The sequence below is a fragment of the Eschrichtius robustus genome, chromosome 3, assembly GCF_028021215.1.
Source record: "Eschrichtius robustus isolate mEscRob2 chromosome 3, mEscRob2.pri, whole genome shotgun sequence".
Taxonomy (NCBI): Eukaryota; Metazoa; Chordata; class Mammalia; order Artiodactyla; family Eschrichtiidae; genus Eschrichtius; species Eschrichtius robustus.
The window spans coordinates 46,365,850-46,386,235 of NC_090826.1; the positions used below are offsets into that span (position 1 = coordinate 46,365,850).

Here is a 20,386-nt window from a genome sequence, read left to right on the forward strand (position 1 = left end):
AGAGGACAGCCCCGCGTGGTCTCTGCTCACGCTGAACGCCCTTGGTGCTGGTGTGGTGGGTGCAGCGAGGTGGTGGGGTGAGGGCCGTGCTGGAGCAGGGGAGCTCTGCAGCAGGCTGGCAGAAGTCTCTGGAACAGCAGACGTGGGCCACCTGATGCCCATCTGGGCCACCGCCTGATCACACTGTCAGCTCCCAGCAGTAATAACCAGGTGTCCGCCGCACACCCGGCTCTGTGCTAGGAGCTTAACATACGGCATCTACTTTCTCCTCCTGACAACGCATTTGCCAGATGAGGAAACTGGACCTCAGAGAAGGGAAGTAATTCATGAATGCCTATCTCCTTTCTCTGCTCATAATAAACAGGTTAGAAGGCAGGGCCCAGAGAGCGTTTCGGGAAATGTGCTGAACTGGTGTGAATCCTGAAAGAGGTCTATCTTGTCCAGACCAGAGCTCTCAAGCCTGGAGTCCTGCCCTGGACTCTGTGAGGCCAACAACTCTGGTGGCTCTCAGGAACATTCACTTCTAAAGGATCACACTGTTCCTCCCATCCCAGGGGCTCCTTAGATATGCTCAGAGAGATCTGAGTTTATCTAAAGTTTCAATCCTGTCCTGCTTCTTAACTGTCTGCATCCTACTTTGGGCCGTGGAATTGCCTTTTATTTCTCCAAAACAGCCCCTCTTATTACTACTGTTGGTTACACCTCACCACTGGCATCGAATGTTGATGCTTAGGCCTGACTTCAAGACAGTATAGTGACATGAATTGCTAAGGGCGTTGACTTGGGAGCCCGATAAGCTGGGGTTGAATCCCAGCCGTGTGGGATTTACTAGCTGTGTGATCTTGGGCAAGTTTCTTAACCTCTCTGTGCTTTAGTTTCCTATCTGCAAAATGTGTCTAATAATTGTACCCACCTCATTAAGTTGTTTAACGATTAAATGCCTTAATATACATGAGGCATTTACAACAGTATCTGAGCACATATGAGGGGCTACATAAATCTGTTATTATTATGGATACAGACCCAGACTGGACAGGTATTTTTGAAACGAAGCACCCCCAGGGGAGCCACCTCCCAGGGGTCCTTAATGCCCAGAGCAGGCTGGTGGGGGCATCCCCCATCTCTGAACTCACCGGTGTGCAGTGCACAAAGCTGCCATCGGCCAGGACCAGCTCGTAGGCAGTGCAGATGTGCTGGAATAGGCCATACTTGTGGGATGAAGACTCGATGCCCGTGCCCATGATCAATCCCCCTGCAGAGACATGTGCATTAGCCAGGCAGAGCTGGAAGGGGGTCGGGGAGAGCTGGGAAAAGGACACCTTCCTGGAGCTGGGGAAACTCAGAGCATGAAGGAGGTATGACAGGGCTGGCAGATCTTAGGGGAGATTTCCCACCTCTGTGTATGTAGAGAGCAGGAGAGAGAAGGTGGGCCTAAGCTGTGGGCATGAGGGTTTGCTTAGAGGTGGAAGATGGGTGGGAGACCCTGTCAAGGGCGCTTGCGCCATCACCTCTGGCCAGACCCAACCTAGAAACCTGTGCACTTTCATTTCAACAGGGACATTGATGAAAGGATGGTTGGTTGGGTGGGGGAAGCCGTGTCCCTTGGGAACAGTTAAAGGACCTGAAAGTGTTTCCCCTGGAGAAGAAAAGGCTCTGGGACCTTGAATCCTACGGAAGGAGAGACTAGACTTATTCTGTGTGTTCCACAGGGCAGAACTGGAGCAATGGATGCAAGTCACAGGGAAGCAGGTTCCAACCAGCGACTGAAAAGTGCATTCTGATAACGTAAGCTGTTCAGACATGGACTGACAGGCAGTGAGTGCCCTGTCTTTGGTGCTGGACGAGCAGAGACAGGGTGACATCCGTCACAGATGGGATAGTGGTGACTCCTGAACCTGACGGAAGGTTGGCCGAGGTTCCTCAGCTCTGATGCTAGGACTGTCTGAGTTCTCACCCACTGTGAGGTCATCCAACTCGGGCAACACAGGTAGAGTCCAGCCAATGGAGGTCAGCAGGGCAGTCACCTGACCCATGGTCACCAAGGGCTCCACGCGAACAATCTGTTGACACAGAAGAGAGACCCTGGGTCACAAGGAGGCTGCCAGGCCTAATGGGGGCTTCTGTCTGCAGAAGGTGTTATCCCAGACCTTCCCAAACAATCAACATGGGGATTCCTATATGGGCTTTACAGACTCTTTACAGAGCATTCCACCACCTTTAGTTACAGTGAATGGGGTTTCTGGTGCTGGGTTAGATAGTGTTTAATCTTGTTCTTTCAAATACCTTTATACTTAATTCTTAGTTTATTTTTCTTCTAGAAGAAGAAATACTCATTTATTTGGAAGAAACAGCATATATGAAGAAGACAAAAATCATTAATCCTAGTTCTTCCAAGTTATCAATGTTAATACTGGAGTATATCTCCTTTCAGTCTTTTCCCATGTATATCTATATTACTACTTTTATGTTTTAATACAACACACACACACACACACACACACACACACACACGGCCACAAATGCAAACACACATAACACAGACTTTTTAAAAAAAATTTAATGCTATACTGTGACATGATCCCTTGTCATTAAATGCTCCTGGAAAACATGATTTTTGTTCAAAGGACAGGGCAATATTAATTCAGTATCTGGCATCATTGGTTTTCTTGGCTTTGTGCATGTTAGACCTGGTATTTCTACTGATACAGTATTCCTGTAGTTTCTCATACTGTTCAATTTGACATAATCTTCAATAGGAACTAATGCTTCTCTTTTTCTAGGGTGTGTAAAATTCAGAACCAGGAAGATTCATCCCCTCTGACCCTAAACACAGACCTAAAGTAAACTGCTTGGGGAAATCGGATCCCAAAGATTACAGGTGGGGAATTTTGTAGTGTGTCCATATTCCACTGTAGATCAAAGAAGCCCAACTAAAAGAATTGTGGACTGACTGACAAGACAACTGTGTATTGAGCAAAAATTCTTTTTGAAAGGGCTATCTTGAAGATTATGACCAAACATTGGAGGAACTAAGGTGACCGGCAAGTAGAAGGAAATCCTTAAAAATTTATTGACTTAAATAATTTTGCCTACGTTACACATAATAAAAAAAAAAAAAAGTTTACACTTAAAAAAAAAACACCATGATTTTTAATGGACACACGAATACACCATCAGGAGGACTTCTGCTTTCAGTCAAGATGGAGCGAAAAGAAACAGTTTAACCTGCTGCCTGGAGAAAAAAAGGACAAAATATATGAAACAGGAGTTTTCAACACAGTAAACATCAGGCAGCGAAGTTAATGATTGCTGACAGCAAACAAACAGGGTGAGCTCTATGAATGCCCCAGCTAACTGCCTGGAGCTAGGCGGTGCAGGCAGGGAGAGCCCAGTGGACTCTGAGTCGAGGGCCCTAGAAGACCAAGGTGAATAGAGTCTGCAGCACAGAGTACTGGAGAGGAGAGAACTGCAGAGAGAAAACTCTGAAGTACTGCGAAGAGTGCCCGTTGAGTATTCAACTGAGTACTGATTGGTGCACACACAGGACGAAACTACCAGAGGCTGAGGCCAGGGGCTCACACAGCGCAGGAAATAGTATCTGTTCCCACAAGCCAGACTGGAAAACTTCATGACTCCTAGGGCACTGGGTAGAGTACTCAGAATATTCTTGCCTGAGCAGCAGGGAATAATTGCCCCTAGATTACATGCTGCTCCAGCCCCACCTGAAAAATCAACACAAAACAGGATCAAACTGTTTCTCAGTAACTTGGCTCTATCTTAGAAGGAAGCTCACTAAGGTTTACAGGGATACAAAAGTATCCAGCACCCCACACAAGGTAAAATTCATGATGCCTAGAATCCAATCAAAGTTCACCAGGCATGCAAAGAGGCAGGAAGATTCAACCCGTAATGAGGAGAATAATCAATCAATCTGTTTTGATAAAACAGACCCAGAATTGACACAGATATTAAAATCAGCAAACAAGGACATTAAAATAATTATTAATACTGTATTCTCTATGTTCAGAAAGTTAAGTACAGACATTTAAAAGGCAGCAAAAGGACCCAAATCAAACTTCTAGAAATGAAAACCACAATGTTAGAGATGAAAAATACACTGGTTGGAACTGACAGCAAATTAGACACTGCAGAAGAAGAGTGATGAATTTAAATACACAGCAATAGAAACTATCCAAGATGAAACACACAGAGGAAAAAAACCTTTAATGAACAGCATATCAGTGAGCTGAGCTGTGGAACTACTTCAAGTGGCCCAACATATGTGTAATAGCAGTCCTCAAAGGAGAGACAGTAAGGGAAAGAAAAATATTTGAAGAAATAATGACCCCCAAAATTTCAAATTTGATGAAAAATTATGTGACTCCCGAGCACAAGAATTATGAAGAAAACTATACCACAGCACATTGTAATAATTGCTCAAAACTAGTTACAAAGATAAGATCTTAAAAGCAGCCAGAGGAAAAAGATAAGTTACATACAGAGGAACAAAGATAAGGATGAGAGATATCTTGTTAGAAATAACGCAAGCAAGAAGACACTGGAGGGCTTCCCTGGTGACGCAGCGGTTGAGAATCTGCCTGGCAACACAGGGGACATGGGTTCACGCCCTGGTCCGGGAAGATCCCACATGCCACAGAGCAACTAAGCCCGTGCACCACAACTACTGAGCCTGCGCTCTAGAGCCCAGCAGCCACAACTACTGAGCCTGTGTGCCACAACTACTGAAGCCCATGCGCCTAGAGCCTGTGCTCTGCAACAAGAGAAGCCACCACAATGAGAAGCCCTGGCACTGCAACGAAGAGTAGCCCCTGCTCGCAACTAGAGAAAGCCCGCATGCAGCAACAAAGACTCAACGCAGCCAAAAATAAAATAAATAAATAAATAAATTTATTAAAAAAAAAAAAAAAGACGACACTGGAGCATCTTTAAAGTACTGAAGGAAAAAAACTGTCAACCTGGAGTTCCATGCCCACTGAAAATATCTTTCAAAAATGAAGGCAACCTCATACCCATTAGGATGGCTATTATTAAAAACAAAACAAAAACAGAAAATAACCAGTGTTGGTGAGGATTTGGAAAAATTAAAACCCTTGTACACTGTTGGTGGGGATGTTAAAATGGTGCAGCCACTATGCAAAACAGTACGGCTGTTCCTCAAAAAATTCAAAATAGAACTACCATGTGATCCAGCAATTCCACTTCTGGGTATATACCCAAAATAACTGAAAGCAGCGTCTTGAAATGCTATGTGTACACCCATGTTCATAGCAGCATTATTCACAATAGCTAAAACATAGAAGCAGCCCAAGTGTCCATGGATGAATAAGTGGATAAGCAAAATGTGGTATATACATACAATGGAATATTATTCAGCCTTAAAAAGGAAGAAAATTCTGCAATATGCTACAGCATGGATGAATCTTGAAGACATTATGCTAAGTGAAATAAGCCAGTCACAAAAAGACAAATACTGTATGATTCCATTTACATGAGTTACTTAGAGTGGTCAAAATCATAGAAACAGATAGTAGAATATGGTTGCCAGGGTCTAGGGGGAGGGAAGAATGGGGAGTTATTGTTTAATGGATATAGAGTTTCAGTTTTACAAGAAAAGAGTTACGGGGATGGGTGGTGGTGATGGATGAATGACAAGGTGCATATACTTAATACCACTAAACTGCACACTTAAAAGTGGTTAAGATGGTAATTGTTACGTGTATCTTACCACAACACAAGTTGGAAAAGAAATGAAGACAAAATAAATTATTTCAGACATACAACAGCTGAAAGATTCATCACCAGAAAAATCACCATATAAGAAATGTCAAAGGAGGTTCTTCAGGCAGAAGGAAAATGAAACAGATGGAAATACAAATCTACAAAATGGAATGAAGAAATGGTAACTATATGGGTAAGTATATAAGATTTTTCTTATTATTTAAATTTCTTTAAAAGATAACTATTAATAACAACAATAATGTAGTGTGGGGTTTATAACATATATAAAAGTAAAAGGATGACAGCAATAGCACAAAGGTGGAAGGAAGAGAAATGGAAGCATATTATTCTAAGATTCTTATACTGTATATGAAATGGGATACCATCACTTGAAGGTAGAGTGTGACAAGGAAAGTGTATACCATAAATCCTAAAACAACTGCTAAAATAACGAAACAAAGGCTTATAGCTAGTAAGTCAGCAAAAGAGCTAAGACAGAATCATAAAAATTATTCAGTAATCCAAAAGCAGACAGAAAAAAAGAAAAAAGGAACAAAGAACAAATGAGACAAATAGAAAACAAAGAGCAAGGCAACATATTTAAACCAAACTGTGTCAATAATAACATTAAATGTAAATGGTCTTAAATCTGAATTAAAAGGCAGAAATTGTCAGATTGGATAAAAAAGCAAGACTTAATTATATGCTGCCTACAAGAAACACTTTAACTATAAAGATACAAATAGATTAAAAGGAAAATGATGGCAAAAGATACACCATGTCACCACTTAGTCAAAAAACGCTGGAGTGGCTTCATTAATATCAGACAAAGTAGATTTCTGGGCAAAGAATATAACTAGTAATAGAAAAGGTCATTTCATAGATACATGCACCCCCATGTTCATAGCAGCACTATTTACAATAGCCAAGACATAGAAACAACCTAAATATCCACTGACGATGAATGGATAAAGAAGATGTGGTATATATATACATTGGAATATTACTCAGCCATAAAAAAGAATGAAATAATGCCATTTGCAGCAACATGGATGGACCTAGAGATTATCATACTAAGCGAAGTAAGTCAGAGAGAGAAAGACAAATACCATATGATATCATTTATATGTGGAATCTAAACTACGACACAAATGAACATGTCTACTAAACAAACAGATTCACAAACATAAAGAACAGACTTGTGGTTGCCAAGGGGGAGGTGGGGTGGGGGAGGGAAAAATTGGGAGTTTGGGATTAGCAGATGCAAACTATTATACATAGGATGGATAAACAACAAGTCCTACTGTATAGCGCAGGGAACTATAATCAATATCCTGTGATAAACCATAATGGAAAAGAATATGAAAAAGAATACATATATGTATAACTGAATCACTTTGCTGTACAGCAGAAATTAACACAACATTGAAAATCAACTATACGTCAACAAAAAAAATGACACAAATGTACTTATGTACGAAACAGAAAGACTCACAGATATAGAGAACAGACTTGTGGTTGCCAAGGGGGTGGGCGGGGGGAATGGATGGGGAGTTTGGGATTAGCAGATGCAAACAATTATACTATACAGAATGGATAAACAACAAGGTCCTGTACAGCACAGAGAACTATATTCAATATCCTGTAATAAATCATAATGGAAAAGAATATGAAAAAGAATGGATATGTATAACTGAATCACTTTGCTGTACAGCAGAAATTAACACATTGTAAATCAACTATACTTCAATAAAATAAATTTTTAAAAAAGGTCATTTCACAATGATAAAGAGATCAATTGGGCTTCCCTGGTGGCAGAGTGGTTAAGAATCCGCCTGCCAATGCAGGAGACATGGGTTCGAGCCCTGGTCCGGGAAGATCGCACATGCCACGGAGCAACTAAGCCTGTGCGCCACAACTACTGAGCCTGCGCTCTAGAGCTTGCATGCTGCAACTACTGAAGCCTGCATGCCTAGAGCCTGTGCTCTGCAACAAGAGAAACCACCACAATGAGAAGCCCACGCACTGCAACAAAGAGTAGCCCCTGCTTGCCACAACTAGAGAAAACCCACACGCAGCAATGAAGACCCAATGCAGCCAAAAATAAATAAATAAATTTATTTTTTTTAAAAAAGAGATCAATTAATCAAGAGGACATAAAAATCCCAAACATTTATATACCTAATAACAGAGCTTCAAATTACATGAAGCAAAAACTGAAAGAAGTGCAAGAGATATAAACAATCACAGGCAGATTTCAATATCCCCCTTTCAAGAATTGATGGAATAAGTAAAGAGAAAATTCATAAGGATATAGAAGACTTGAACAACACTATCAACCAATTTGACCTAATTGACACTTATAGTACACATCACCCCAAAACAGCAGAATACACATTTTTTTTTAAAAGGCACAAGGGGGCTTCCCTTGTGGCACAGTGGTTGAGAACCTGCCTGCCAATGCAGGGGACACGGGTTCGAGCCCTGGTCTGGGAAGATCCCACATGCCGCGGAGCGACTAGGCCCGTGAGCCACAATTGCTGAGCCTGTGCATCTGGAGCCTGTGCCCCACAACAAGAGAGGCCACGATAGTGAGAGGCCCGCGCACCGCGATGAAGAGTGGCCCCCGCTTGCCGCAACTAGAGAAAGCCCTCGCACAGAAACGAAGACCCAACACAGCCATAAATAAATAAATAAATAAATAAAATTTTAAAAATATATAAATAAATAAAAGGCACAAGGAACATTTACCAAATAGACCATATTCTGGGCCATAAAGTATTTCTCAATAAGCTGAAAAGCATTCTAATCATATAAAGTATGTTTTCTGACAACAACTAAATTAAATTAGAAATCAGTAACAGAAAGATCGCTGGAAAAATCCCAAATATTTGGAAACTAAATAACATACTTCTAAAAAAACCTCTGGGTCAAAGCAGGTATCAAAAAGGAAACCAGAAAGTAGTCTGAACTGAATGAAAATGAAAAGGTAAGATATCAGATTTGGGGATGGCTCTAAAACCGTGCTTAGGTGGAAATTTATAGCACTAAACATCTATATTAAAAAAAAAAGAAAGGTCTAAGTCAATGGCCTCAGCTGTCACCTTAAAAAACTAGACAAAGAAGAGTAAAATTAAACCCAAAGTCAGCAAAAGAAAGAAATTAACAAAGATCAAAGTAGAAGTCAATGAAATAGAAAACAAACAAACAAAAAGAGAGAACAATCAATGAAACCAAAAGCTAGTTCTCTGAGATAGTAAAACTGATTAACCTCTAGCCAGACTGCTCAGGAAGAAAAGAAAGCAGACACAAAATGACCAGTATCACTATAGATTCTACAGATGTTCACAGGACGGTAAGGGAATATTATGAATAGCTTTATGTCAATCAATTATACAACTTAGTGAAATGGACAAATACCTTTAGAGACACAAACTGCCAAAGCTCACTGAGAAGAAACAAATAAATTGAGGAGCCCTATGTCTATTAAAAAAAATTAACTTGTAGTTAAAAACTTGCTCACAAACAGAACTCCAGGCCCAGATAGCTTCCCTGGTTAATTCCACTAATTATTAAAGAAATAATACAAATTCCTTCAGAAAAGTGAAAAGAAAGGAATACTTCCCAACTCATTCTTTTGGACTTATTATTATAAAGCTACAGCAATCAAGACAGTGTGTTCTTGGCATACAGATGGGCAAATAGATCAATAAAACAGCAGAGTCCAGAAACAGACCTGTGTATATGGACAACTGATTTCAACAAAGGTGCAAAGGCAATTCAGTAGAGAAAGGATTGTCTTTTCAACAAAAGAGGCTGGGACAATTGGAAATCCACATGCAAAAAAAAATTTTTGGACCCATATCTCACATCATATGCAAAAATTAACTCAAAATGGATCATAGTTCTAAATGTAAACCCTAAAAAATATAATACTGCTGGAAGAAAACAGAAGAGAAAACCTTTATGACATGGAGTAGGGCAAGATTTCTTAAATAAAATGTCAAAAGCACAAGCTATAAAAGAAATTACTAAATCCGACTTCATCAAAATTAAAAATTTCTGGTTTTCAAAAGACAAGCCAAAGCCTGGGAGAAAATATTTACAAATTGTATATATGATGAAGGTCTTGTTTCTAGTAAGAAAACAAACAACCCAATTAAAAATTTTAGCAAAAGACTTGAACAAGTACTTCACCAAAGATATACAAAGGGCAAATATGCACGTGAAAAGATGCCCAATATCATTCATTAGTCATTAGGAAAATGCAAGTTAAAACCACACTGAGATACCTACTATACACCAACTGAATAGCTAAAATTAAGACTAACCAGACCAAGTTTACGATGATATGGAACAACTGGAATACTTGCGGGAATGTAAATGCTACAACTACCTCGGAAAATAATTTGGCAGCTTCTTAAAAAGTTAACCATACACCTACCATATGACCCAGTTATTCCACTGCCGGGTATTTACCCAAAAGAAAAAAGAGCATATGTCCACCCAATGACTATATACAAATGCTCCTTGCCACTTTACTTGTAACAGCCCCAAACTGGAAACAACCCAAATATCCATCAATAAGTGAAAGAATAAACAAACTGTGATATATATAAATATAAAATATATATAAAAACAAAATGTACTTCTGATACATGCTTCAACATGGATGAATCTCAGAATTACGCTGAGTGAAAGAAGCCAGACGAAATAAAAGAGAGTACATAATGCATGATTCTATTTATATAAAACTCTAAATACAAACCAATCTATAGTGACGCAAAGCAGGTCATTATTTGCTTAGGGATGTGGGGAAAAGGGGCAGGGAGGAACCTGAGGAAGGGATTACAAAGTGGCATGAAGAAACTTTGGGGGTAATGGTTCATTGTCTTGATTGTGGTAATGGTTTCACAGGTGCATACATATGTCAAAATTTATTATCAATTGTACATTTTACATGCAGTTTATTGTATGTCAAGCATATGTCAAGAAAGCTGTTAAGGAAAAAAAGGTACAGGGAAATTAAGCAACTTGGCCAAGGTGTCACAACAAAATGCCATCACGTGGATATACCATATTTAACAACTCACTACTATTCGATATTGTGCTGTCTTTGATTAAAAACAAAGCTGTGATACAATCTCTCTCTCTGAGTTGTTTTTGATTTAAGTTTATTTCCCTTTTTCTTGAGCCTGGTTTCAAGAAGTAGAAATACTAGATAGGCCAAAGAGTATGCACACATCTAAGGCTATTAACAACTGGGTCCCCAGAAAGCTTGGAATGAGGCCCACCCTCTGAGCCACCTCCACAGCCCAATTTTTACCAGCACACTTCCCTTACTGGGAAGAGGTAAATAGGTTCATTTTTGTCTATCATTTTTGCCCATGATTTCCCCATCCCTGTCTTCCTGTAGAATTGCAGATAATCAAAGAATCCCCCTGAGCTCTCATTTTGCCCACCTGTGAGATGGGGCTATGACCATTCTCTTCCAAAGCTGTGAGGCTCTAGAGGATGGCAATGGTGGGCAGAGCCTTCTGTGATGACCAAGGGCCTTGGTCCTGTCCACTCTGAGACGCCTTTGGCTAAAATCACCTCCCCGTGAGTCATTTGCACCAGGGGCAGTGTCCCACCCACTCCCAGAGCCAGGGAACCATGCCACTCTCACCTGTTTCTTGGTGTCCACCTCCAGAATGTCCATCAGGTTGATCATGATGTTCTTGTGTGTCTTCTTGTACTTCCCAACCCGCAGTGAGACGGTGAGCCAGCCAGGGCGCCCTGTACACATGAAGGTCTTGCTGCCCTGCTCCTTCCATTCCCGCACCTGCAGACATGAGAAGAGGCTGAGCTGGGCCTGCCAGAGATCCCCTGAGCAGCTCACAGCCTTGCTTTCAGGAGAGGGAGCTGGGAATTTACCGAGGCCCTGAATCCTTCCAGGTACCAGGAGGAGCGGGATGATGAAACACCCACTGGCCCTATCCTCTGGACTCTCCCTGGCTAGTGAGGCCGAGAGAAAAGCCAAAGTGCAGCCACATCACAAAGCAGAATAAAAATAGAGCAAGAGAACAGGATCAAAGCACTTTGAAAACATTTATTCTCACTGCAAAGTTCAGGACAGGTTTCGTAATGGTAGTAATAACAACCGCACAAATGATAACTATTTACTAGCTGCCACCATTGTACCAAGCACTGCTGTATCTTGTCTCACTTAATTCTCACAACAACCCCAGATAGTTGGGATGACCTGCCTCCTTTTGCAGATGAAGAAAATGAGAGGCAAAATAACTTGTCCAAGGTCACACAACCACTGAAGGGCAGAGCCCAGATTCACCATCAGAACTAACCAACTTTAGGCCTGGAAGGATAAATGGGCTTGAATTAATAGTCAACAGAGTAACAGCTAACATTTACTGAGGCTTATTAGGTGCCAAGCCCTGTTCCAAGCGTTTGCGTGTGTTAACTCATGTATCACTAGCAGGGGGAGAGAACAGGCAGGGGAGGCCCACCAAGCCAATGGAAGGAAGAACTTTTGCAAAACCTCTTCTGTAAGTGACCAGAGCACAAAACACAGAGAAGAAATGGCCCAGGAAATGACAAGCCCATCAGGAACATGGGAGGAAGCATTCCCTTCCTGCTGATGGACAAGGGCAGGGAGGTGGATATCTGTTGCTGTGACCTGCGACCATCCATGTCCTCTTCATCTGCTTGTAACACTCCCGTCTTCCTTTGGTCCAGGTGAAGCTGATTCCCCTCCTGCCCCAGGAGGTGGGCACATGACTGAGGTCTGATTCTATCCTCCTGGCCACAAGTGACTGGCTCAGGGACGGGCCTATGATCCAAGTGAAGCCAGTTAAGACCGATCCTGGGAGAGGCCCTCTCACTTCACTTGGGTTGCTAGGCTGGTTGGATGTAAGCCAGAAGCTGCTGGGGCCTCCGCAGGGAGACGGCCTCCCTGAGAGTAAAGTCAACTCAGAGGAAAGCAGAGCCAAGAGATGGCAGCTGGAGACGAATCCTGGATCCAGTGATGTCTGAGCCACTTTTACTCCTGGAATTTTCAAGACCTGGGTCAACGAAGTCCCTTTTTGCTCAAGGCAGTTGGAGTTGATTTTCTATCACTTGCAACCAAGAGTCCCTGGAAGAAGCTGGATTGAAGCTGGTCAGGCAAACAGTTCAGCATGGGGAAGAACTGTTCTGCGATAGGAGAGGCCAGGGTGCCACGTGAAGCAGAGGTGTTTGCTCAGAGAGGTGTTACTGAGGAAGGGATTCCTGTGAGTAGGGGGTAAAGGGATGACCAGGCAGACCTTGCCCCTGCCTGACTCTGCAGACCCAGGACTTAATACAAGATCAGAGGTGTGGAGGATGGATTGGGAGAGCTGCATGCAGCCTGGAATGGGAAGCAGGGCATGAAGTGAATGTGGAGACCATCAAGCCTGAAACACTGAATGCGGAGGCCATCACGCCTGAAACATTGGTTGGGTTGGATCCTGACCAGAGCCAACCAAGATTTCGGGCAGGGAGGCAATCCTGTGGAGTGTTGCCCTTATGACTAAGGGCAGGCCAACGAGAGGTGGGGAGGACCCAGGGAACGGGCAACTGGTCAGGTAGCTATTATCACATTCCAGGTGTGAGGCAACGGAACCAGACCTCCAGGGTGGAATGAAATGGGTTGGGAAAGAAGAAATGTCACAGTTCAGGCTCTGAAATCAAGCTGACCTGAGTTCCAGACCCATTTACTAGCTATATCATCTTGGGAACATGACTTACAGTTTGAACCTCAACATCTCCCACCTGTAGAACAGGTACAAGACCTACCAGGGTGGTCCTTTTCCGGTAAGCTGCCTGAGGTGACCTCTAAAAATGATTCGGTATTCACTTGACCCAGAAAACCCCACAAAATCATGCAAATCAAGAGGTTCGAATCTTCGTGTTCACTTTAAGAACACTGGTGAAACTGTCCAGGCCGTTAAGGGTATGCATATCCGAAAAGCCACCAAGTATCTGAAGGATATCACTTTACAGAAGCAATGTGTGCCATTCCATTGTTACAATGGTGGAGTTGGTAGGTGTGCCCAGGCCGAACAGTGGGGCTGGACGCAGGGTCAGTGGCCCAAAAAGAGTGCTGAATTTTGACAGCACATGCTCAAAAATGCAGAGAGTAATGCTGAACTTAAGGGCTTAGATGCAGATTCTCTGGTCATTGAGCACATCCAAGTGAATAAAGCCCCCAAGATACGGCACAGGCCTTAACAGAGCTCACGGTCAGATCAACCCATACATGAGCTCTCCCTGCCACACTGAGATGATCTTTACTGAAAAAGAGCAGATTGTTACTAAACCAGAAGAGGAGGTTGCACGGAAGAAAAAGATATTCCAGAAGAAACTGAAGAAATAAAAACTTATGGCCTACGGGACTTCCCTGGTGGCACAGTGGTTAAGAATCCGCCTGCCAATGCAGGGTACACGGGTTCAAGCCCTGGTCCGGGAAGATCCCACATGCCGCGGAGCAACTAAGCCCATGCGCCACAACTACTGAGCCTGCGCTTTAGAGCCTGTGAGCCACAACTACTGAGCCCACGCACCACAACTACTGAGCCCATGTGCCACAACAATTGAAGCCCGTGCGCCTAGAGCCTGTGCTCCACAACAAGAGAAGCCACCACAATGAGAAGCCCACGCACAGCAACAAAGTGTAGCCTCCGCACGCCGCAACTAGAGAAAAGCCTGCGCGCAGCAATGAAGACTCAATGCAGCCAAAAATTAATTAATTAAACAAAATAAAACAACAACAAAAAAACTTGTGGCCCAGGAATAAATGCCACACAAAAAAAGTGCAAATAAAAGTTAAAAAAAAAAAAAGACCTACCAGTGTTGTTGTGAGGATGAGAAATAATGGCATGGGGTGTGGCACAGGGCAGGTCCTCAGCAGCGGGCCGGCCTGCCCGTTGTCTTCCTGTCCCTAGTGAGCCCTTTGGTTTAGCTTAGGTTCCTAAGCACTCACTGCGCTGCTTTGGGCCAGGGCCCATGGGATAGAGGAGAGTCAGACAGCAGCCTCTGCCTTCAAGGAGCTCACACTCTGATGGGGCAGACAAGCTGGTTAATCAAGAATCTGAACACATAGAAAGAACTAGGCAACAGGGTGCATTTGGGAGGGAGGGTAGGCTGGGCTCTGGAGCTGTGACTGTGACCAGCGCAACCCATGGCAGCCCGAGTAAAGCGCTTCCAGATGTTTCCTGCTCCCACATGGCCCAAGGTCTATCCCTCACAGGGATGGCTCTCCGCATCCATCTTCATGTTCTTGGAGGCAGAACCCAGCCAGCAGCAAACAGAACATGGAGGCTACTACACCTGTGGCGAGGGTGGCAGCAGGCAGCAGAAGCTCTTTGCAACCTGACGCCAGTAAGAGAGGAACATAAGGAGGGGCAGAGGGAGCCAAGAAACTGCCCAGGCCTGATGCCCAGGCCAGCTGTGGCCATGAAGAAGGAGGCGCGGCTGTGAGCGGCAGCAGGGGCAGGGGTTCTGTGGGTGCTGACACAGGGGAGGACGTACAGAGTTACTGGGAGGTGGGCACTGCCTTGTCAAGAGTGAGCACCTGGCACAGGGTCTGTGAGGCTCCCCACCCTGGTGTGGGGCTACCTTCTCACTTTAGTCCTCTATTATAAGAAGGTGGAAAGCTCCTTCTTGCTAAGGAGTAAACTCCAAACTGAAGGGCCCTCCCCAACCTATTTCCAAACTGACTTTCCAACCTTCTGCCTCTCTTCTCCTATGCTCACACTTTCCCCCAATCACTCCCCCTGCTTCCCAGTCTCCAGCGCCAGGTGAACCTTCCTGAAGACCCCCTCCTCCTCTGAAATCGACTGGGCCTGGTGAGAGCTACTTGAGCATGGCTCACCTACCCTATCTTATGATTCTTTCCATCTCTCCAGATCCCCGCACGCACTCTGCACATAGCAGGCACTCCATAAATGTCGGAGCAATGCTCTGTTCTACTCCTTTGCTTACTCCGTTCCCTCTCCGGAAGCACCCCTCCCCCCAGTTACATTTTTGTTTAGTTCAAATCCCGCTCAAACGCCACCTCCTCCGTGAAGCCCTGGCTCCCGCCCCACCCGGCTCCGCTCACCTGCTTCTGGATGTCTCGCACGCGCTGCTCGTGCAGCCGCGGCGCGCTGCTGAGCTTGAACACCACCCAGGCGCGCACGTAGTAGTAGATGTCGAAGATGAGCGAGAGCGGCAGGAGGAAGAGGCACACGAACACCCAGCGCTGGTGGATGAGCACGAACTCCAGCCCCTTCACGCGGACCCAGAGCAGGAAGAGCAGAGCGCACACTGCCAGCGACACGGCGGGCTCCATGGTGGAGCCAGCGGCTCACCGCGAGGGGGAGGGGATGCCGGCTCGCGCCCCTGGTCTCCGGCACCCGCTTCTCGCCGGTCTGCGCTCGGGGCTGCCCGCGGCCGGCTCCCCGCAAGCCTGAGGACCCCCTCGCCGCCTCGCGATTGGCTCGGGTCGCAAAGGTTCGGTGGGCCGAGACCCGGGTGGTGACCAATGGCGAGCCGCGCCGGGGATCGGACCAGGAACCTGCTGCTTTTATTGGCTGCGAGAGTCAGGCCGCTCCACCCTCTTCCCCTCTCCGACGCGCTGGGAGGGGGTGGCCGGGGACCCTGGCGCTGGTGGGGTCTACGGCGCTCTGCGGCTCCGGGATCCAGTGTTCCCGGCCCTGGGGATTCAGGAGTCGCCCCGCCGCTGAGGGGCGCGGCTGCAACCTCCTCCCCTCCTCCTTAGGTGGCTCCTTCTCGAGAGGCGCGTTAAGCGGTCACGCGTTCGGTTACCTCCCGGGGGGTCGGGTCGGGGCGCCCCACGCCTTGGGTCCGTCACTCTGCAGCTTGGCCGAGGATGCCCGTACCGGCCAGGGAGGGTGGAAACCTGGCCTCGACCTCCACAGGTCGTGTCACTCTATGCCCTCATGGCCACGAGATGCACCTTTTCATTTTTCGAGGCGCTTTCTGTAAATTCATATGAGTTACGCAACAGTCCAGCGCGGCGGGTAGTTGTGAGCCCGTTTTATAGATGAGGAAACATCCTAGAAGGGTGAAGGCCTGCCTCTGAACTCCCGAGGGCTTAAGAAGCGTAGGCTAGGGTTGGCACTCTTCCCCCTCTCCCGCTGTACTGAGGGGGAGGGGAGGACTGGGGGAAAGGACTGATGGAAGGTACAGGCTCTATAAACTTATAGTTCCCGCTCTGCCAGGCAGCGTTGCAGGCCCTGGGACAGGGTGGTGAGCAAAGCAGACGGCCCAGCCCTCAAGGAGCAGCCAGTCCAGAGGAGTGTGACTGTTACCAGCAAAAGATTAAATCCAGTGTCATTTACATTCCACCGCAATCCTGTAGAGAGACAGTTACTTCTTATGAAATTTTAGGAAGTGTAGATTTTTAAAAAATAATTAATTTATTTATTTTTGGCTGTGTTGGGTCTTCGTTTCTGTGCGAGGGCTTTCTCTAGTTGCGGCGAGCGGGGGCCACTCTTCATCGCAGTGCGCAGGCCTCTCACTCTCGCGGCCTCTCGTTGCGGAGCACAGGCTCCAGACGCGCAGGCTCAGTAGTTGTGGCTCACGGGCCTAGTTGCTCCGCGGCATGTGGGATCTTCCCAGACCAGGGCTCGAACCCGTGTCCCCTGCATTGGCAGGCAGATTCCCAACCACTGTGCCACCAGGGAAGCCCAGAAGTATAGATTTTTTATTTTAGAAGCCAAACATGACTTACCAGGCCCTTCAATGGCCTTGCTTACCTGCGCACTTTCCTCTCTTTCATCTCTGCCCTAACAGGCACTCTTTGGACGTTCCCGGGGCCCCACTATCTCTCATTTCAGGCCTTTGCTCAAGCTGACACCTCTGGAATGCCCTTTCCCATTCTCTTCATAGAGCTAACATTACAGGTCCTTGTAGTCAACTCAGGGACACCTCTAAAACTACATTTATGGCACTTCCTTCTTTCAGGTACTCATAAAATAGAGGGTGTCTATGTCATGATTCTTTTACATTATTTCATAATCATCTCTGGGTGTCTCTCACCCTCACAGACTGAGCTTTAGGATAAAAAGTCCACTTTTGTATTTCCAGTTTCTAGCATAATGCTTGGTGCATAGTGGACATGCCAGTGTTTGCTGACCAATGAATGAAGGAAGAATGTAGGCAGAGGCTCAAACATTCAAGTAAACGTAAAAGTCAAAATAGAGGCTGTTTGCATTAGGCTTCAAAAATGAATTGTCTAGACTTGTACTCTCTTACACAATAGCTACTAGCTACTGGTATGTGGCTAGTCCAAACTGAGACATACTTTAAGTGTAAAACACACGCTGAATTTCAAAGACAGTACAAAAAAATAATGCAGAATACCTCATTAATAATTTTGATATTGATTACTTTTCCTTTTTAAGTCTGAATAATATTCCATTTTATGTACCACATTTTGCTTATCCATTTATCCATCCATGGACACTTGAGTGGCTTCTATGTTTTAGCTATTGTGAATAATTCTGCTATAAACATGGGTGTACCAATATCTTTCTGAGACCCTTTTAATTCTTTTGGCATATACCCAGAAGTGGAATTGCTGGATTGTATGGTAATTCTGTGTTTAATTTTTGAGTTGCCATATTGCTCCACAGTGGCTGTACCAATACTTGTTGCTTTCTGTTTTGATTTTTTGACAGTAGTCGTCCTAATGGTTGTGAAGTGGTATCTCATTGTAGTTTTGATTTGCATTTACCTGTTGATTAATGACGTTGAACGTCTTTTCATGTGCTTTTTGGCCATACCTATATCTTCTTTGGAGAAATGTCTGTTGAAATCCTTTGCCTATTTTTGAATTGGGGCTTTTTGTTGTTGTTGTTGAGTTTTAGGTGTTCTCTATGTACTCTGGATATTATCCCTTATCAGATACATGATTTGCAAATATTTTCTCCAGTTCTGTGGGTTGTTGGGCCCATTAATTTTTGCACAAGTCAAGGAAGCTCCCTTTGATAGGGAGTCTACTCATGAATTACTGTTAATAAATGTATATTATTTACATAAAAACCTAGTTAGAATGCTTAGGAATAGGATGTTCTGGTTAACAAGTACTCAGGTTAACTGGAAATTAAGCAAAATCCCTTTTACAGTTTGACCATGAAACAATCTTTCTAAAATGTGAGTCCCCATTTCTTGCTTAATGAATAGAGCCTAAGGAACACAAATAATTTTACTTATTAAGGAGCTCAGTAAACACCAGAGTCCTAACAAAGAGCATTTTATTATATTTGTACAGTACAGCTACTGAGATCATCTGGTCTTCACAACCAATCTGAGGGGTAGCAATACAGAGAACTATTAATCTGAGTTGTTTTTAATAAATGGGGTCATTCAGACAGAGAGAGCTTGAGAGACTTGCCTGATCAGTGTCTTATTCTGGTGAATAGAGAAGCCCAGATATGGCTCCAATTTTCTGGATCTTTCCATCACTTGAATCTGCTCCCTTGAAACAAAGCAGAAGATTAAATCCAGTGTCATTTACATTCCACCGCAATCCTGTAGAGAGACAGTCATGTTTGGCTTCTCTTATTGTGTGAAACACCATATCTTGTGGTTAGGTTCTAGAGATACGAAGTGCAAGCTTTAGAATAGGGTTTCTTGAAGTGTGGTCTGAGACCATCCACATCAGATTGCGGGCTAAAATGCAGATTCCAGGACCCCACCACATCCCACTGAATCAAAATCTCCCCAGGTGAGGCCCAGGAGTCAGCTTTTTAACAGGTCTCCAAGTTATGCTTACACATGCTAACATTTAGGAGATTGGACTGAATGTGTATTGACTCTGAAACATCTCTAAGAATATTATCTTTGTTTTTAAATGAAGCCCTAATAAGAGATTCTTTTCCCTTGCAAAGTGTAGCTTTTGCCTAAAAACCCAGTTTATCTGGAAAACCGTAATAAGCTAACTTCCAGATAATCAAGACTTTGTTGTCTTATCACCTTGAGTATCTTAAGAACAGTAAGCAGTTTTTGAAGTCTCCAGGACAAGACTTTAACTCCATTCTAGGGGAGCTGGCTTTCTTATGCTAGTGGTCAGAGTCATTCATTCGTTTCCTCAACCTCTCACTGGTGATGCTTTATAACTCAAACAGCAGCAACAATAAGGGTGTTTATTCTCTCATATAGCCAGAAGTCTGAGTGTAGGTTGACCCAGAGTTGGTTAAGTCATTAGCTCAATGACTTTTTTTTTAAATTTTATTTATTTATTTATTTTTGGCTGCGTTGGGTCTTCATTGCTGCGCGAGGGCTTTTCTCTAGTTGCGGCCAGCAGGGGCTACTCTTCGTTGCAGTGCGTAGGCTTCTCATTGCGGTGGCTTCTCTTGTTGCAGAGCACAGGCTCTAGGCACGTGGGCTTCCGTAGTTGTGGCTCACGGGCTCAGTAGTTGTGGCTCATGGGCTCTAGAGCGCAGGCTCAGTAGTTGTGGCGCACGGGCTTAGTTGCTCCGCGGCATGTGGGATCTTCCCGGACCAGGGCTCAAACCCGTGTCCCCTGCACTGGCAGGCAGATTCTTAACCACTGCGCCACCAGGGAAGGCCCTCAATGACTTCTTGAAAGACCCGGTTCTTCCTGTCTTCTGCTTTTCTGTCT

At 44.5% G+C, this 20,386-nt stretch overlaps 1 protein-coding gene and 1 non-coding gene across 2 annotated transcripts in view; one reads left to right on the forward strand and one right to left on the reverse strand.

Moving 5' to 3' along the window:
• The window catches only part of DHCR24 (24-dehydrocholesterol reductase), a 35,625-nt gene extending 19,386 nt beyond the window's left edge, over positions 1-16,239 (reverse strand). Inside the window, exons 1-4 of the mRNA XM_068539962.1 lie at positions 15,857-16,239; positions 11,408-11,563; positions 1,955-2,060; positions 1,134-1,252 (exon numbers count right to left, since the gene is read on the reverse strand). Coding sequence (XP_068396063.1) covers positions 1,134-1,252; positions 1,955-2,060; positions 11,408-11,563; positions 15,857-16,087 — 612 coding nt within the window. The 5' untranslated portion in view covers positions 16,088-16,239. The remainder of the gene's footprint in view (positions 1-1,133; positions 1,253-1,954; positions 2,061-11,407; positions 11,564-15,856) is intronic.
• LOC137763199 (small nucleolar RNA SNORA8) lies at positions 2,584-2,710 on the forward strand. The gene has a single exon (XR_011073758.1). It is a non-coding gene; the product is annotated as a small nucleolar RNA SNORA8 (small nucleolar RNA).
• Positions 16,240-20,386: the final 4,147 nt, after the last annotated feature.